Source organism: Dermacentor variabilis, chromosome 2, assembly GCF_050947875.1.
Source record: "Dermacentor variabilis isolate Ectoservices chromosome 2, ASM5094787v1, whole genome shotgun sequence".
NCBI classification, from domain to species: Eukaryota; Metazoa; Arthropoda; class Arachnida; order Ixodida; family Ixodidae; genus Dermacentor; species Dermacentor variabilis.
In genome coordinates, this window is record NC_134569.1 from 29559947 (window position 1) to 29578667 (window position 18721).

Genomic DNA, 18721 nt, shown 5'->3' on the forward strand with positions numbered 1-18721 from the left:
CCACTGCTGGTACTTTTGTTTCAGCGCTTAGGCGTTTTACTGCTAGATGTTCCAGCACTTCCCGCTGAACATAATGAAGCTTAAAGGGACATTTAAGAGGAGGGGCAAGTTAAGCCGCCTAGAAAATTTAGCTTCCGAAAGAGCAATACTTGATGTTTAGTTAAAATATATGCTAGCTAATTACACTTTTGAAATAGCCTCCTCTCTTACCGTGAAAGGAGGCCTTGTAACCCAGAAATGAAGCCGAGAACGAAATACGATTAACGGCGCCACCAGAAAGTTACTGCACCAGCTCGCCGGTACATCGCCGATTTTTACAGCGTTTACATTGGCAGAAGAATGATTGCATTGCATTCTAAAGGAACAAAGGGTTCGACCTAGCAAGTTCTGAGAGCATTTATTATATCCGAAAGGGCCCTTATACTATAATATACATAGATATTGGTGACGTAACTCTGACGTAGTGTTCACGAAGTTTTGGCGCAAAATTGAAAGAGGCAGGATTTACGGACGGAAAAAAACTTTAATGAAAAAAGGACTTGCGAGGTTGCCAGCCCGGGCTCAGGCCACCCGGGCGTTATGTGCGGTGAGGCATAGCCTTTCCACCGCTTCCCGGGCCCGCTGGATAGCCCATAGTTGGTCGTGCAGTTCCGAGCTAGTCAGAGCACTTAGCCATCGCTCCTCGAGAAGGTCCGGTTCTATGTTGTCCTCTTCATATATGAAGCTTATCTTTCTGCACTTCCATACGATGTGTGCCGTGTCTGCGTGTTCGTGCTTGCAGAGCTTTCAGCTCGCCCCCGGTCTAGGTATTGTGTTGAATTTACTCTGCTTAAATGTACTGGGTTTCGGAACGTTCCGGTTTGCAACCTTCTCCTAACTGTTTCTTGAGACCTGTCGAGTTGTTCGTGGGGTTGCGGGTATGCTTCTGTCTGTTTCGTATAGTGTGTCAGTATGTCGTGGTACGTGACCAGTCTGTCCCTGTCGTCTTGTATCGCTACTTCGACGTCATCGCCTCCTCCGTGTTCTCCATCGACTCCGCCGCAGTCCTTCCCCCTTCCCCGGGTGTAGAGAGATCTAATGGTTCCCGAAAAGGTTTTCCTGGCGGCTTGCCTAGCATACTACTTCAGATGGATAAGATGAAAACTGAAATGTTGCGCACTGTTCACAGCACATATATAGATAACAAGCACAAAGCGCAGCACTGAACACTTAACTAAAGGGTCTCATTGAGATCTGTGTATCTTAGAAAACACAAAAGTAATATTCATTTTTTTCCCTTTAGATGAATGAAAATACAGTTTTGAAATAATACTTTATTAGTGAAAACCGAATGAGCGGGTCTCCTTTGTGTCCCTTTAAGCCGCCGCTCGCACAAATCTTAATCGCACTCATTTAGCTTAGTGCACTTAATTTAGTCGAGGGTGTCTCGCAAACGCTCACCAGAGCATTGTTTCCGGGTTTATCTGCAAGGATTCTGAAACCAAATTGTTAAGCGTACTTGCTTACGTTATAATCGCGTTTCAGGAAATGCGGAAACATTCGTCCGTCGTGAAGTGAAGCTAACTGTATCTCGCGCATTTGCTCAGTCATCAGCGGCGAAGTAGACGCGTGTTGAAAACGTTACAAAGCTTTTCTAGGCGCATTACACACTTGGTGGTGCCTCCATGCTGCGTACACGTGCATTAATTCTCGTAGGGGCGCTTCTTGTAGCTTCTTGAATATTTAAATGAGCCTTATTCAATCAGTTGACGCAAAGCGCGGAACATTATTTCAAGGACTAACTCCGAATAGTCGCTTTATATTTGCCTGGAGCTCAGAGTAATCACGTCATTGTGAATGTCGCATGTTTTGTTGCAATATAAATTATATGGACACCCCAGGCGCGTTTCTACCGTCGGCGTCGGCGTCGCGGTGAGGTTCCGTATAAAGTCCACGGGCGTTAAAATGGTCTCCGCGTGCCGTATGCTGTATGTACGAGCTAAAACGTGCGAGGATGAGCTGGATCGCGGCTCAATCTCGTGCACGCAACGGCGGAAAGCGGGGAGGAAATGCGCCGACTTCCGTCGCGCGCAAGGCTCCGGGCGGCGGATAGTAAGGGGGGAGGGGGGCGCGTTCTACTCCGGGCGGCGCAGGCGGCCGCGTGCGCCCAGCCGGGCCGCTGTGTCCCGAAAGCCATCTGCGACGGGTACAGAGTCCGCGCTGCGCTGTGTATTCAAGGCGTAACAAAAATTGTTGCTGAGCTAGTTGGTTCGTGACTTAAAATTAAAAGTTACGGCGTTAAGCGGACCAGGACGAAGTGAGAGACAAATGACACATACGGGCGCCATTGTGTCGTTTGCGTGTCACTTCGTCCTCGTCTGTTTAGCGCCGTAACTTTTGTTTTTAATTCAAGGCGGAGTTCGCGTTGGTGCAAACGGCTGCACGAAGGTCAATTCGCTCGGCGTTGCTGCCGCGTTTCCTGACTGCAGCGTTTTGACAGCGAGTTTCCGCGTTCATCGAGTGAGATGTGTTCATGTAGGCTTGTGCGCACGTGACACCATGCTTGTCAATTTAGTTATACTCGCGGTCAACTTTCCGTGGCTATGAAAGGAAAGCTACGGAGACAAATAGCGCACAAGTGAGGGCGCTTCTGAAAAGAGTCCCGCGCCTTAATCCACGTTAGTTTAGGCTGGGGAAGAGAAAACATAAACACCTTATTAGCAACAGTTAAATAAGACAGAACACACCACGGAGTGTAAAGATTTACTTTGCGGTTTTTCCTTTCCGAGTCTCGAGAAACGCGAAACCGTCGTATGTGGAAGCTGCGTAGATTCAGCGTCTGTTCCGAGCGCCCAAAGGTACTGTCAAACGCTTTTGGACTACTTGGCGCGGTAACACATGTGCAGCAGCCGTGCGCCCGTAGCTTTCCCTTCATAGCCACAGAAAGTTGGCCGCGAGTACAGTATGCCTATCTTTACAAGTTTATACGGTCGATAAAACTAGTACCCTTACTTCGTATACCTGTCCAATAATGTGCTATCGCAATTCGCCTTTCGGGCGAAACTGCGAGTTCTTTCATTCATTCATTCATTCATACAAAACCGGGGGAAGAGTACGCTCTGTGAAAAAACGACAGGTATTACCTGCAGGTAATACCTGCAAAACGACAGGTATTAAAGGCAGGTATTACCTGTTTCTTTTTTCTTTTTTTTCTACGTTAACGCGAAGCAAAATGGCAGTGGAGAAGTAATGGCGTAAGTGGAGGAGGTACAGGCTGGAAGTGCATTGTAGGTTTTTGATATCATGTGTTTGCGTGGTATGCTGTGGGAAGCGTAAGTATATACCCGTCCCCGGCGCTGTGTAGACTTGTCCCCTTCTGTGGCCTGGCGATGCACCTCTCGCAATGTGTCTCTCTTGGCGACTCCATCAAACATTTGCTAGTCTATTATTATACAACAGGGAACGTGTTTCACGCTGCCTGAGCACCATGCTGTTGTATCATGACCTATGCACATAACTAGGGGGCCGACTTTCGAGTCTATATAAACGTACTGAAATACAGAAGGAAGGACAGAGAAGTCATGAACATGGGAGATAGAGCAGATGGAGCCCGACTGGTTACCTTTCACTGGGCAAAGGAAAAAAGAAAACACAACATTACACTGAGCACATCAACATGTGCGTACGTGCAGTGAACGTACATTGAAAACGTTTTGGCGGCGGATACAGTGCGGTCATCGCTTTCGTAAACTAGACGCGATGACACCGAGAGACACGATGGTAAAAATACGGTCCACGCGGTCGCCACTTTGGAGGAACATTAAGGAGAAATGCTGGAAAGTTGAAGGACTAAATTCACAAAGCGATTCGTTCGTAAATACTGTTTGCGATTGGCCGTCTTCCTTAGCTAATAATATTGGAACATGAAGATTGCCTGATATCAGCTTTTAGGAACATTTTTGGCGGAAGTGCGAAATACATGGTCCAGACTTCTGGTCTTGGCTTTCGGGACCAACCCAACCAAACCGTGACGCCGATGACGTTAGTGTAGCGTCACAGGTTTTGCCAGCCTATGTAGGCGATTTCAACAGGAAAGCTTATTCCTTAACGTTGTCACATTGAATCTTTCTTAATTTTCAATTAACCTTGCGGTTCTAAGCAGTTAAGGGCTGGGTGTCCAGATACCCATCTATCGTCACGTTTTCTTGTATATTTACTCTCGTTGCGGCATAAATGAAAATGAAAGCGCGAATTTACGCGAATTCGAACCATGGCTCTCACAGCGCTGAAGTGGGTAAGGAAAAGTTGAGTTATGAACTTACTCTCCGAGTTTAAAAATGTTTTGAACGGGCGACATTCAACGTAACATCTGAAAGCATAGTTTCTTTCGTGGTTGAAATATAGCCTTCCAAGTACCCAAGGGCCAAACCGTTCAAACAGCGCTCCTCGTAGCCTATATCTGCATCCCACAAAGAAGAAACTTCTTCATAATCTCGCTGCGGTCTAGTAAACGCTTTTTGACTAGTCACAATACATATAGCTTGAAAATGTGAAATTCCTTCATCATTCTTTATATTAACCCTTAAAGAGCACGAAGGCGGATTAGACAATGAACAGCACACCTCCTTGTCTTCTTCCATCCTGTCATTCCTGGCCCAATATCACGTGACCGTCACGTAAGTGAGGCAAATAATTTTAAAGCTAGAAATTTACCTAAATGACGATCAATATTGACACGTGTACTTATCTTTATCGGGCGACCACGTTTCGCCGCATAACAAATGTTATCGCACAGCGCGGGACGCGCCTGCATGTATCCGAAGTTTCTGGAAAGTTATCGATGCTTCTATCCGCTGTCTGTTGTCGCCGTGTGTTATCTGATTTCATCGCGTGACGCGAATGGTGTAGAACTTTGTGGAAGGCACGCGGGTCCGAACGATTAGTCTGGAACATTCGACGACTGCTGTATAAAAGCCGACGCGCTTGACCCGCTGATCAGATTTTCGACGATCGCCGACCGTGTTCGCCGCTGTCGTTGTGCTATAAGTGTAGCCTGTTTTTGTGGGCACTGGTTCGCCCAATAAAAGTTAGTTTTGTCTTTCACAGTATTGCTACTGTGTTCTGCAACGTCACCACCACGTGACAATATTATGCTTTGCTTGTCGGTCTACATTAGTTGCGGTCTAATCAATGAGTGCACTTCTGTGGTAACCTAGGGCCGGTATTTTGTAGCGATGCCTTTTGCAATTCTATGCTTTTTCAGGCTTTTCGCGCTTGGCCAGTGGTCAGAGCGACGGTCTGCCCACATTATCAACGGAATCAGGCGGCCGTGTGTGGTGGATGATAAGAATAGCATAGAATAAGGCATAAGGCATCGCTACAAAATAGCGGCCCATAGAATCGGAAAATGCATCGCTACAATATACCGGCCCTGCAGGTGTAGAAAAATAAGTGCAGCGCTAGCAGAAACAGCGGCATTGTAATTTTACTTTCCCAGGCTACAAAATGTTCATTAAAAAGAATTGAATGGATTTTGTGATCTAAATTCAAGCGGTATAATTATTGCGACATGAGCAGATGTTCTAGTCTACCAAGTGGACAGCGCTGACCATGATCGTTTGCCAACTGCACGGCATCTGAGACTTACGACGTCGCTGTGTTGGTTTCCTCGATGCTCGCCTCCGACCTCTAGCGCACACCTGAAGTGCGGACAAACCTGAAGCATGGGCACGCACCGCATGCCACCGTTGGTACCCAAGTCCACGCAAAAAAGTACGCGGCCGTCACAGTCCCTCCTGCGTGTGTTGTTGAGGAGATGTTCCTGACTCACGCATCTGGTGAATCGGAGAACTACAAATTTCACCGCGTCATCGATAAACCGAACCGCGGTGCACAGTAGCGCACAAGTGAGCAACAACATGGGCGTGACTTGCGTAAACATTTGTTCCGTTGTATGACTGGGGCTAGACACGTAGAAAGGTGCATTGCAGCGGAGCTGCTTAGCGCAGTCACTGACTCGGCGTGCTGAGTCTGTGTTCTTTTTGCCTTCTTTCTTTTTTTGCGCGCGATATCTATTCTTTGTTTAATCAGGTGCAATGAACAAGCCGCTGGTGGGAAGCTATCAAAATCGATGGCATCGCAGGAAGCTGCTGCGAGTCAACTTCAAGTTGGCCTCGCCACGCGCCTTTCGCTTTTGCGTCCTTTCTCGCTCACGGAGTCCTCGATCAATGGCAAGACTGACCTGTTTGCTGCTGCACAAGTTCTACATACCAAACTAGGTTTACACAGTTACTTTTACCCTCCCTATGAGTGGAGGCCCTCTCCGAGGAATACACACCACTTACGAAAAACACACGCACAGAGAGAGATATAAAACAAAGACCTATAGAAACTTGCGGGGACACCAGGATTAACAATCTAGGCGTATCTCGTGCCGTTATCGCTCCGTGCGCCCCTCCTTGCCGGAACGGAGACGAGCAATTAAGATTCTGGGTCGGCCAGTGCGCCGCTCCCGTCCCGTTCTCCCCCGTCGGCGAAAGGCGCGCAGTGCATCGAGATGCGCCTCCCTCGCTGCCGGCTGTGTCTCCTCTCGGGTCGTGCGAGAACACGCCGAGGATCGCGAGCCAAGCAAGAAGGAGCACGAGACGCTCGGGAAAGGCCTGGCATCTGCTCGGGTGCTGCGTAGCGGCCCAGCTTGCTTCACTTCCGCCTAAAAAAAGACGCGAGAATGAGCGCAACAGCGGCGCAAGCACGCGCGCTCCTCCGTCCGATGGGAGCGCACCTTTGAAATAGACCGAATGACGCACCATGTGAGGCTAGTGCGAAAGGTGGGGACGTCGGAGGCTCGGATCACGAGGTGGGGACGACACTGCGGAGACACAGCTGCCGGTTGTGACGTAGCTTATACAGCAGGGCACGCGTCGTTAAGCGACGTTTCTTCGGCCTCACGAATGGTCCTGTCTGTATGCTTGCTGTCGCGTTGACTTCCCTTGCTCGACCTTATCGTTTAAGTGGTTAGGATGCTTGGTAGTTGCAGCGAGTGTGTCGCCTATGAGTGCGGTGTGTCTTGCTACACTATCGAAAGTCTGCAGACGTTTATGTAGAGAGTTTACGTGCGGGTTCTTATAGGCTGTTTACAGCGATGTTCCGTATGATTAAAGCCCCAATACACGCGAGAGGATACTGTGTGCTCGGACAGGACAACCAGCTACTTGCAAATGCCGGGTACGCGTCCTTTCGTCTTGTCTGTACGCGTGGCTTTTCTTTCATCCCTTAAGCGATTGTCATTTATTAATTTATTCACGACTGCCATTTATTTATCTCGAATACAGCAATACTAAGTGATCAGTATTACATTCTTATGGCTGTTGTTCGCAGAACTCTTAGATTAATGCATAGAACTATGCTGACTGTCTGCTAACTAATATTATATCTATGGTTACATCTCCATAGACATGTCTTATGACGCTATCTGGACAAAGGGCTTTTCGCTTTCGATTAACGGTTGTCTGCAGGATGTCTAGGTGTTGTGTGTCAGCAAAAGATAAACGTTTTAGGATAGCTGAGTACGTCATAAGATTTCTGCGAGGAGTCTATTGAATGCCTATACCTATATTTATACGAGGTCACCTAGCTCTCTAGTAATATCGCTTGAGCACTTCGCTAGCGTTTCCGTCGATGGAAACGCTAGTGTTTGTTACACCTTGGGTCGAATGGCACGACTTGGGTGTGAGATAAGATAGAGGTTCTTCTGAAAGGCTCGCATGTGCGCGATTGCAAATTCTGTAAAAAAGTAACAAAAAAAAAAGGAGAAACGTCAATATTTGGAGTACGGAGTTCACTTGGTCCACATCGATCTGTTTGCTGAAACATCCACGCGAAATAATCTTGTTTCCCCTTTTTTCACGGATGATATTGCGTCGCGTCGCGGAAGCTTGTGCGACAATTCAGGTTGATTCTTACAGATATCGATATCACATATCCAATACACGCGATCTAGGCAGCTTTGGCGCACTTCTCCGGACGCTTGTCGCTCAGGCTGTCGTGATTTCAAAGCCGTACAATGTTTCTCCTCTCCGTTTTTGAGTGCTTTGCTCAGTGGCCGTCGCGGCGGTATGCGTAGGTATTGTAAGAGAATAGCCTTGCTTTTCACCCCTTCTTTCATTACGACTCCATCCATGCAGTGTTGAGAGATTGAATGCTTGCGACTTGGTTCGCTCACGTTTTGTCGCAATTCCCCTTTGCGCCCTCTTAAGACGAAAGTTGAAGCATGCAGAAAACGTGCAGGCGGAGGAGGTGCGCAGACTGATCTCCATTGGCGTTTTGTTTCACCGTGGCGGAGAGATTGAGTTCTTTACGTGGGTTAAATTTCGAATCTCCAATACATCAGTTCCTTCAGGGCACTAAACGTTCCTGCGGCGACTCTGTTTGAAATACCATCCATTGAGTGTACGAATACGAAAATAAGAAGTTGTTATCCTCTGCGGCTGACGCAATTTGTCGTTATAGCTGTCTTTACATCTTGGAAAAGTACGAATCATAACTATACGTGCTTTCTTAAAGGAAAGGAAGAAACGGAACAAACACATGGTTATCTGTAGTGAGTCGGGAACAATGTGTTGAACGAAAGCGAAGTGGCAAACAGGCACAGTCCGGCATGTGAAACGGATTAGAAACGGAGTACATTATTATAAAACAAGAGGGTCTGAGGACGTCTGCAATTATTTTAAGGAAAGACAGTTTGGAGAGTGGCTGAGGCAGTCAGCTTAAAGTCAAATGCGAAGCTCTCGGTAAGCATCTACCCTGCGATCATTCGGCAGGCGTGGATTCTGTACCCGATGGAGACCGGGTCGGTATACCTTTTTTTTTGTCAGTGTTAACACTGATTCCTTTTTCACTCCCCAACGGGTAGCGCATGGCCTGCCCGCTGCGGCACGCACATTCGTGCATTTGACTATGCAATACATAAACTGAATATAAACAGGATATGCCCACACTGTATGCGACCGCGTGTAATTCGTACCTTGTCCACAAACTCAAGAGAATACGAAGTCGGGCTAGTTGGTTGTTTGTCTTTAACAGTGGCCACCATTGAGTGAAAACTCTACCAACACAAGCAACAAGTAATATCCGTCTGCTCTTGGTTGTGGGCTCATGTTCGTACAATTCGCGTTTAAAATGCATGTTGTTCAAAAAGAAAAAGATAAAAACGGATTATTTTTGTTGACGTAATAAAAATGAGGTGTTGGTGCACAAATAGGTGGTTGCTATTGATTGTTTCAATATTGATGGACCTGCACTGTTAAGCACATATATTCTTTTATAGTATATATACGCTTGCGTACGTAGTTTGGGTAGACGAACGACCTTTTAGGAATTAGTGAACACTCCATGGCTTTACTATACAGCAGTCAAAACAACACAACGTTACAATGGCACCCTGGAAGCAACAGGGAAAAAAATAAATAAGAGACACGACCACTATGTACGGCGCAGTAAAAAAGCAATAACACTTACACGAACAAAACACTTGTTTGCCTAACATTCGTTGAAGACGATCGTGTGGTGTATGTATTATACTACACGATAATAGCGCCCAACAAATCTCTTCAAAACATTTTGTCAATGCTATTACACTACATTTTTGCTTGGCGCTTTTTTCGCTACGGACCCAAGCATGTGAATAACGAATCACTTGTGATTTAATGCCATTATTTTCTTTTGTTCTTAGCAGTTATCCTTTTTTCAGGATGAAGTAACCAATGCAGCGTTATTGGTGGCATGATTTGTAATCGGGCGTTCCTCTTTTCATTTCAGATGCTGACCGCCCCGCGTCGCCTCGGCTGCAGCAGCCAGAATGAACGCAGGCCCCACTCAGGCCAGAGCAACGAACGACTACGCCTAAATAGCCGAAATATTTAAAACCGACTCGACTTGAGAACATCGACACCATGACTTCAGCGTGGAGCCAGCTAGACCAGCTGCTCACGTGTGCAATCTGTCTCGACCGGTACCGGAACCCGAAGCTGCTACCATGCCAGCACTCGTTCTGCGCCGACCCGTGCCTGGAAGGGCTGCAGGACTACGCGCGGCGGCAGATCAAGTGCCCCGAGTGCCGCGCCGAGCACCGCATCCCGTACAACGGCGTGCAGACGTTCCCCACCAACGTGACGCTGATGCGGTTCCTGGAGCTGCACCGGGACATTACGGGCGAAGAACCCGAGCCGCTGCCTTCGTCCATGGAGCGCTGCCACGTGTGCAGCGAGAAGAGCTACGTGACGCGCTGTTCGCATTGCGAGAAGAAGGTCTGCGAGACGTGCAAGGAGGCGCACCTGGACATCATGCGTCGAGAGATCAGCCGCATCTGCAACCAAGTCCGCAGGTGCCTGAACCGGCTAAACGACCACCTCGCCCAGAACAGCAAGAACCAGGACAAGCTGTCGCAGAATTGCGCGCTCGTGAAAGAGGAGCTGGACGACCTAATCAATCGTTACATCAAAGACCTGCAGCTGGTGCACAGTAAGCTCAAGAACGAGATAGACGTGTACCTGCAGCAGGAGCTCAAGCAGCTGTCGGCGCTTTCCGAAGATGTTGAGACGGAAGTTAACAACATTACATCTAACTGCGACGTCGTCGAGAAGTACGTCAACGACGACACCGAATGGACTGACTCGGAGCTCGTGGAGTACAAGGAGATATTCTCCAAGACTCTCGAATTTCTGAGGAACTTCGATCCGGACACGTCGGATTTCACGAGGAGGGTCAAGCTCCAGATCCACACGGACCCTGACGCATTGCACCGCACGTTGGCCAGTCTGGGGGAGCTCAAGTTCAACACCCCAGTGATGCAGTCTTCCTCGAGTCTCAACATACCCCAGCTTAATCTCGGCTCGTCCGGAGGCGGCACGGCCAACGCGCTGATGCGCAGTCAGAGCGACCACCGACTCGCAGTGCAATTCCAAAAGAAGCAGGACTCGACCCGGTCGATGCTAGACATTGGTCAGCGATACGGCGGCCATCTCAGTGACTCCGACCGAGATGGCAGCTTTGAGGGTCCTTCTTCAATGTACTCTAGAAATCGCGGTAGAGACAATAGTGAGAACTCTATTCTTCGAAGGTACGGTCCTGATCGCAGCAGGGATAACGATAGTGCTGACAGCCGACTCTCAAACCGCTATGGAAGTCGATTCGAAGACAGATCCTGGAGGGACGAAAGCACGGGTGGAAGTCATCATAATTTCAGATCTCGTTACGCGCGTGAGCTTATGGACGACGACTCGGAAGGACTGAGCAGCCACACGAGGAATGTCCGCTTCGAGGAACCGCCGCCTCCGCGGGAGAAAGTGTTTGACACAGATGACGCCACTCGCGGTCCGCTCAGCGGCGTCGTAAAGCTTAGTGATTCGGCCAAATTCATGGAGCGCCTCCACGAAAACCAGATCAGGCAGAAGCAGAAGCAGGCCGAGAAGGAGAGGCTGGAAAACGAGCCGCCTCCTGCTCCGGTGGTTCCCGTGCCGCCACCCAGGAGGCCCCCGTCGAGGCAGCTCAGCGAGGACGAAGTCGATAAGCAGAAGAAGGCGGCCAACCAAGCTGCGGCCGCAACCACCTCGGCGTCCGCCACGTCCCCGCCGCCGCCCCTGGACACGAGGCCGTCGCAGCTCCGACGACTCGTGCCCAAGGACGACGTCTCGTCGCGAGCGACGCCCCCTGACTCTCCGCGGACACCAACGCCTCGCCAAGGTTCCATCGAGAGCACGCCCACGCAGTCCCGGAGGAGTTCCACGGCTTCCGAAGACACGACGGCCAGCACGACGACGGCGACCAGCGACTCGATGCGGTCGCGGCAACGCCGTGGCATCGAGGAGGAGCCGCCATCGCGACGAGAGCTGTCCTCGCCGGCGCCCAAGCCTTCGACGCCCGCCAGGTCAGTGTTTTCGCCGCCTCGCGGCCTTGTCGGCTCGGCGGAGCAGGGCGAGGCTGAGGGGGAGGAGGAGGAAGTGTTGCCAGTGTCGCGTCCCCTGTCGCGCCACTGCCCGTACCGCCGATCGTGCACCGACTACGTGGTGCGGAGGCGCGACAAGTCGCCGCCGGCCGTGGTGGCTCGTCGCTGCTTCGACGACCTGAGTTGGACTCCTCGCGCTGGTCGCAGCGGCGACGACCCGGCACCCTCGCGGTGGACGAGCCTGCACAGGCCGGACTACTATCGCTACCGGACGTCTCGCTTCGGCTCGAGCGCCGGCCTGGAAGACCGAAGCCCAAGCTGGCGCTCGGCGCTCGTGGCCGACCCAAGTAGGCTTGCCTGCAATGATCTCCCGTTGGCATGGGCGAGCAGATTCTAACCCCGAGAGGTGCCGGGCCGTGGTCCGACAGGGAGAGTGAAACTGTGTCTCGACGCTGTTCGCCGCGGTTCGCTGAGCACGCGTTCGTCTCGCCGACGAAGGTGCCACAACGGCGACGAGCCGTTAGTCCCGTGTCACTCGCTGGGGCAGGGGCCGGCGTCAATAGCCGACGCGAGCCGTCGGGACTGGTAGTTTTCTTAGCGAATGCTGATGCAAATAATGTTGTTACGAATATCACCGAGATGCTCATGCCATGTTCATTTTTATCTGCTACCGATCGGCAACTGGAAGTGATATCTTAAATTGTCTACTGTTCTGTAAAGAATCGTAATGGATATAACGCACTCCCCTATATAGACAAGCGGTTACACCCTTGTGGAGTAACTTGCACCACAGAGTCTTCCTGGTCGGAATGTGGGAGCCTTAGTCAATGCTTTACGGCAACGAACTTGTATCAGCGGTTCCTGTAAGATGGCGATCGAAACGTGCGCTTCAGTGATTCATATAAAGTAGAACGGAACGCTAGCATCACAAGCAGATTCAAATGATTGAAGCATGCAATCTCTGGATCGCACAAGTAAATGCGGTTTCTGAAGCAGGTTAAGGGAACTTTTCTGGTGACCTTTCTTTACTCACGGACTGCAAATAGATAGTGCATCTGACAAAATAAAGCAGGAATTCTAAGCTATAATCTAATGCTCGCGTCATCCCTCTTAGCACTTTCTTAGTGACCGCGAAACAAGAAAACGCAGAATACGTTTTATGCTTCGGGGTAATGCGAAGGACTTGTGACTTATTCTCGTTGGGATAAGGCCCAGAGATGTTACACGTGCTTACGTATCCTAAGAAAGACCCAGCATTTAGTATTGCGATATCCCCCATCAGACACGCACGATGTATTTGAATCAGTGACACAAGGGGAGCCAACGTTTTATCTAGGTGCACTATGTATAGAGAGACATTACGCGTCATTATTCGCGACGTTTTAAACCAAGATTTTGTTTGTCAGACACATGCCTACTTGGCTTAGCAATCACCAGGCACCTTGGGAGCGTACTACATCAACTTAATTCTCTTCTCGCTTTCGCGGGAACACACTTCGGATTGAATTTTCGTGTCCTTGTTGGCTGGTCGACTTAAATCCATCCCTACACTTTTCTCGGCATTTGCCCTCCCCTTGTGTACGTTCATATGAAGGGCTGATTCTTGTGTTTCAGTCGCATTCGCCACATGGCAAATGCGCCACATGGCAAATGGCCACGTGGCAAAGGTGAGCTTGGCGTCGCTAAGTCTCCGGCGTACACTGATAGAGAGAGCGTAGATATATTTGTCTATTCGTGCAGAGCGTGCGAATCTAGAATACATACTATTCCATTAGTTTTTCCGCTAAACCTCTGAACGTTTGAAGAACGTCGGCTGATGACGCAAGCTTGCAATGTCCAACGGCGCCTCCCCGCCTCCCTCTCCCTATTTCATGCCGGTTTTGTTAGTGCTGCGGCTGTGCAGCAATTATGAAGTTATTCCTTTGTTTCGAGACTACCCCATTATGCATAAAGCGTATTCTACGTGAAAACAAGCGCCTTAGCACAAAAACATGTGCTTGACCGTCGAGTACGATTTGGTAAGCACCTCGTTCTGCTTATGCCGCAGCGCCAACTCGGCGACGGGCCTTCTCTTCGTCCTGCCATCGCTGTCGGCGGAGACGAAGAGAATGTAAAGCGCAGCGCCTGTCCACGGAACCCGCCACGTTCAAGACTTGGCAGCGCATCCGCATAGAAGCACCAGAGGGACGTTGCTCAAGAGAACACAATAAAGCAGAATATAGTTATTTTTTAGGAAACCTCCCTAGAATGCGTTCCTTTTTCTCTTGCGATTCTTTCGCAGTCCATTCTCAACATATGTCATCGTTGTCTTTGCCTTCTCATCCACGGATACATCTGACGCGCTGGGCTTTTAAAGCACAAAGAAATCGCTATGCGTACGGGCCGCACATGTTCGGTATTTTCTCCGAGTGCTCAACGATGAACGTTAGCTGTGTTAACCGGCGTCAATTCCAGACGGAAAGCTCAGCAAAGTATGCACGCTCCATGGAATATGGGACGTGTATTATGTGGACGCATTGCAAGCAATGACCCCTCCTGCGAGGAAGACGCCGACGGAATGTCCTTGGTGGTCTTTCCGTTTTCGTAGATGGAAGGTAAACTTCGGGCTCCATGGCCACAGTGGAAGCCTTCGTCAACTGGTCCTTCAGTATTCGTTAAGGAAAGCGAAAGGCGCATCGCACGAAAAGGTTAGAGGCCCCTCATGTTATCGAAGAATTTTGCTTTTCGTTCAAGTTAACTTGCCACACGAATAACCTAATCTGCCTCTCAATAACCATCCCATCAAAACGAGTGTGTGAACCCTGTTCTCCTCTGCGAGGCCGCCAAAGCACGTACACTTCTTCACGCAAATAGATGCTCATTGGCTCTTGTGCGATAAACCGATCATGCACACAATCAGGAAAACAAAAAAAGTTTTGTTTGATGCGATGAGGTGTGGAAATGCGAGCCCGTTTACTCTGCCAACGCGCTTTTTATTTTTTTATGTATGTAAGTAAGACAGATACAGAAAATGAATGTCAAAATGTAACATGCAGCGATCCATTACTTGGCAACTACTGCAATTCAGTGCGTTTTTTTTTAAAATCCAGATCGTAACCTATGTCTTCCTAAAGCAGACAGCTTTAGTGACATTAGTCCTGCGCCTATAAAATTGAAATAAAGACACGTTTAGGTGAAGTAACATTGCGCTCACAAATATCGTTAGTCTTTCTCGCATTAACACAAATTTTCTTTTTCGAACATCACTTAAAACGTTTCTGTGTTTAATTAGCTTTAATTAAACGCGAAATTTATTTAGCGCAGACTCGCATAATTGATAAAATTATTACGCATATTCAGCTCACACTCTTCTTGAGCATATTTGCTTGGAAATGGCCTGGTTTAACGAACAAGGTTGCTTGTTTCGGGTAAAGCACCACGCCCAGAATTTTATCGTGAGCATTTCTGATTACCCTTTCTTTGAAATCCCGCTAGCTGTGTAATATCGGCAGAGAAAGAAAACAGGATAATTATGCAACCATATTTACTTTCCTATTCTCGCTTCATAATGCAACGCTCGGTTATGAGCGTTACTACTGCAGTTGCTTAAGGAGTTTCCTTGGAGCTTTACGAGTCATGAAGTGGCGTACCTAGTTAAAGCGGTTAAAGTACAAAAAGCGTTTCGGTCTCAGTACCCACCCTCTGCGAGTGACGTCAGACGAGTGGCATAGCACTAACGCGGCTGTTTCACTCTCCTACGGCCTCTGGCGCGCATGCGCATGAGTGGCATGCCTCTACACGCTCTCAGCCCCGGGCTTTGGAAAGACTACGGACACTCGGCCAAGAGCCACACGGCGCCCGTCGCGTGCTGTATTGCTTCCTCAACACGAAACTAATAAACTATTTGCAAACCCCGAAAGTGTGAGCCATTAATCAGCATGGCATGATGACCTGCGTCTCTAGCTGCTCGCAACTAAGGGTATCAAATAAACTAGATTAAAAAAAACAACAACGAGAAGTTCTGAGTCTCTCCCGAGAGCCACGCCCACCGACTATTATGTGTAAAATCATTGTATATAGCACACTAGGACACCTTGTCAAGCTAAGTTGGTGGGCATTTACTAAGCAAGAACCACTGCGTAAATAGTCCTTCACAGGGTCTTGATAGGGTACATAATATCGTTGACGTTAAAGAAGCACATTGTCACTTAATAACCTTAGTAGAACGAGGGTTGTGAAGTATAAAATGAAGTAATCAGTTCTACTTAAGTCACAGAGGCTTGTTCTGAATAACCTAAAGCTTTGTCTTCAAGGAATGCAATGTATTTCACCGGAGTATATGCAGCACAGAGTATGTGACTAAGGCGGTAACCTCTGCCACATCCCACCACCAACAGTAGAGGGAGAAAAATCAGATGGGTGGTGGGAAAGACAAGATAGTCTAACCGGAAATGAAGATTCTGGTTTGGTACCCTACACTGGTGGAAGAGTAGGAAAAACAAATGCACATATGCCTTACACGGTTGTATTGACACTTTGCCATGCAAGACAACATATGCACTCGTTAGGATAGGCGCTAAGGAGCATAATACAACTAATTTTTTTTCGGCTTGAAAATGCAACCTATATGCATGTGCACCACTAGTGTCTCAGTTGCTTGCAGTACTCGCGATAGGCGAGTCAGTCGGCAGCAAGTTTGAGCTCCGATCTGTGTTTTCCGCTTGCAGGTGCACTCGCGCGCCGCTGGCCAAGGCCGTATCTCTAGACCACGACGATCGCCGCCGACCGACGGATGACAGGAAGAAAGAGGAAGCGATGACGAGGGCCGGATCGCTTGGCGGCTCGTCTCCTGCCGCGCACCAGTCGTCGTTCTTCAGCCGCCTGAGGCCGCAGCAAGCGCAGATCGGCGAAGAGGAAGACACCGAGTCCGAGGCGTCCACCGAGGAAGAGGACACTTCGGACGAGGAGGAGGAGGACGAGGAGGAGGACGAGGAAGAGGACGAGGAAGAGGAAGAGACGGTGACGGCGCAGCCTGAGAGACCCAAGACGCCCACGACGCCCACGCGCAAGATCTCGGCGACACAGCAGGCGCCCAAGAAGGAGGAGGACATGACCTCGTCCGTGTCGGCGCTGCTCAACAGGAGCGCCCAGGCGCGGCGGGGTAGCCAAGACGTGCGCTCCTCGACACCCACGTCGGGCAGGCACTCGCAGTACGCGAGGGACAAGGAAGAAGAGAGCACCAGGAGCCGCTTGCACTCCTGGAGGGACACGCCGTCGTCGTCGGTGGACGACCCCACCATGGTGTCCTCGTCCCGATACGGCGGCACCTCCTTCCTGGCCAGCCGAAGGCGCGCCGCGGACGAAGACCCGCCGAGAGGAGAGGAGAGCGGTGCCGGAAGTCGCCTGCTGAGCCGCAGTCGGAGCTCGGCGCTCATGGATCAGCCGGAACCGCGAGCTGACAGGCGCAAGAGTCAGCAGGAGAACGCCACCACGACGGGGAGGTCAACAGCAGGGAACCCGACGTCATCTTCGGCGGCAGCGCTGCGTAGGAGCCGACTGGCTCGCAGCAAGAGCTCCAACGAGGTGCTGCCCGGAGAAGGCGACAGCGGCGACGAGGCCAACTTGCCGTCGCCGTCGTACCGGAGTCGCTACGGTCAGCCGGAGAGCAACGCTTCTTCCGCTGGCAGCGGCGCTCTGTCCCGTTCGAAAAGCAGCCACGCGGTCAAGGACAGCTCTCCAGACACGGGGGACTACGGAGGCTCATCCATCGGCGGTGGGCCCGGGACGTCGTCCAGCTGGGCCCAGTACCTGCGCAACAAGTACGGCTCCCGCGGAGCCAGCGGTCCGGGTGCCTCGTCGGGGTACGGACCCAAGAGCGTATCCCGGTCCCGCAGCTCGCACGCGGTCTACAGCCGCAGCGGCAGCGACGACAACAGCTCGGAGGACGAGGAGGTTCCCACCCGGGGTCGCGGCCTGGACGGCGGCAGCGCCTCGTCGCGTCACGATGGACAGTACGGAAGCTACGGCTTCCCTCGAAGCATGTACCTTCAAAAGCGCCGTATGCAGCTCAAGATCGGCACGCGAGGAACTGAACCCGGCTGTTTCACGTGGCCAAGGGGTGTCGCTGTCGGACCGGACAACTCGATCGTGGTTGCCGACAGCAGCAACCATCGGGTCCAGGTGAGTTGGCAAGCGACACACTTGGCGTTGTCTCTCTATCGGCTTCGGTGGCTGAGGACGGCACAAGTTGCGTAAGTCTAGCGAATTGATAACTTTTGTACAGACGCTTGAGCCAACACGAACCAAGCTTTTGAAGATGAGCCGGTACTTGGTGGATGGGATCAATTGTACATTTCGTGCAGCTGTCTCGATCAGCTCACTATACCTGTATGCCATGCAATTATATTTTGTTAGGGCTAGAGTGAGTCAGCCCCACAGCCCTGGCTAAGTGGGAGTGATTAGCGAAAATGTGAATGAAGTTAGAAGTGTGCATTGTGGCGGAGTGGTATGGTGTGAAGAACTTTATTTAGGTCCTGAGGGATCAGTCTGGGACTGAAGCGGGCCGATGATGGGTGAGCATTTCCATGGTAAATCTGGTGCGTTAAGGCAAAGGTAGGTCAGCAACGAAGGGCGACTGAGACTGTGTCCTCCTTTTCTGCACTACTATATACGCACAAGCACATACCGTTATTAGTTATTGCTTTTGTGTGTCGCGACCGTTTCTTTACAGCCTGAAAGAACTAGCCGCGCTTGATGACTTCATCAAAACAACTTTAGATGAAGCGTTTCTTAGATGCCCTCTACAATTTCAAATTAAATTGT

The 18721-nt window shown here is 50.1% G+C and overlaps 1 protein-coding gene across 7 annotated transcripts in view; it reads left to right on the forward strand.

Moving 5' to 3' along the window:
• The window catches only part of tn (tripartite motif containing protein thin), a 167432-nt gene that overhangs the window by 130963 nt on the left and 17748 nt on the right, over positions 1-18721 (forward strand). For 5 of the 7 annotated variants that reach the window (XM_075680058.1, XM_075680060.1, XM_075680059.1 and 2 more), the window contains exons 2-3: positions 9796-11902; positions 16627-18079. In XM_075680058.1, coding sequence (XP_075536173.1) covers positions 9930-11902; positions 16627-18079 — 3426 coding nt within the window. In that variant the 5' untranslated portion in view covers positions 9796-9929. The remainder of the gene's footprint in view (positions 1-9795; positions 11903-16626; positions 18080-18721) is intronic. The other 2 variants (XM_075680062.1, XM_075680061.1) reach the window with 1 other exon arrangement.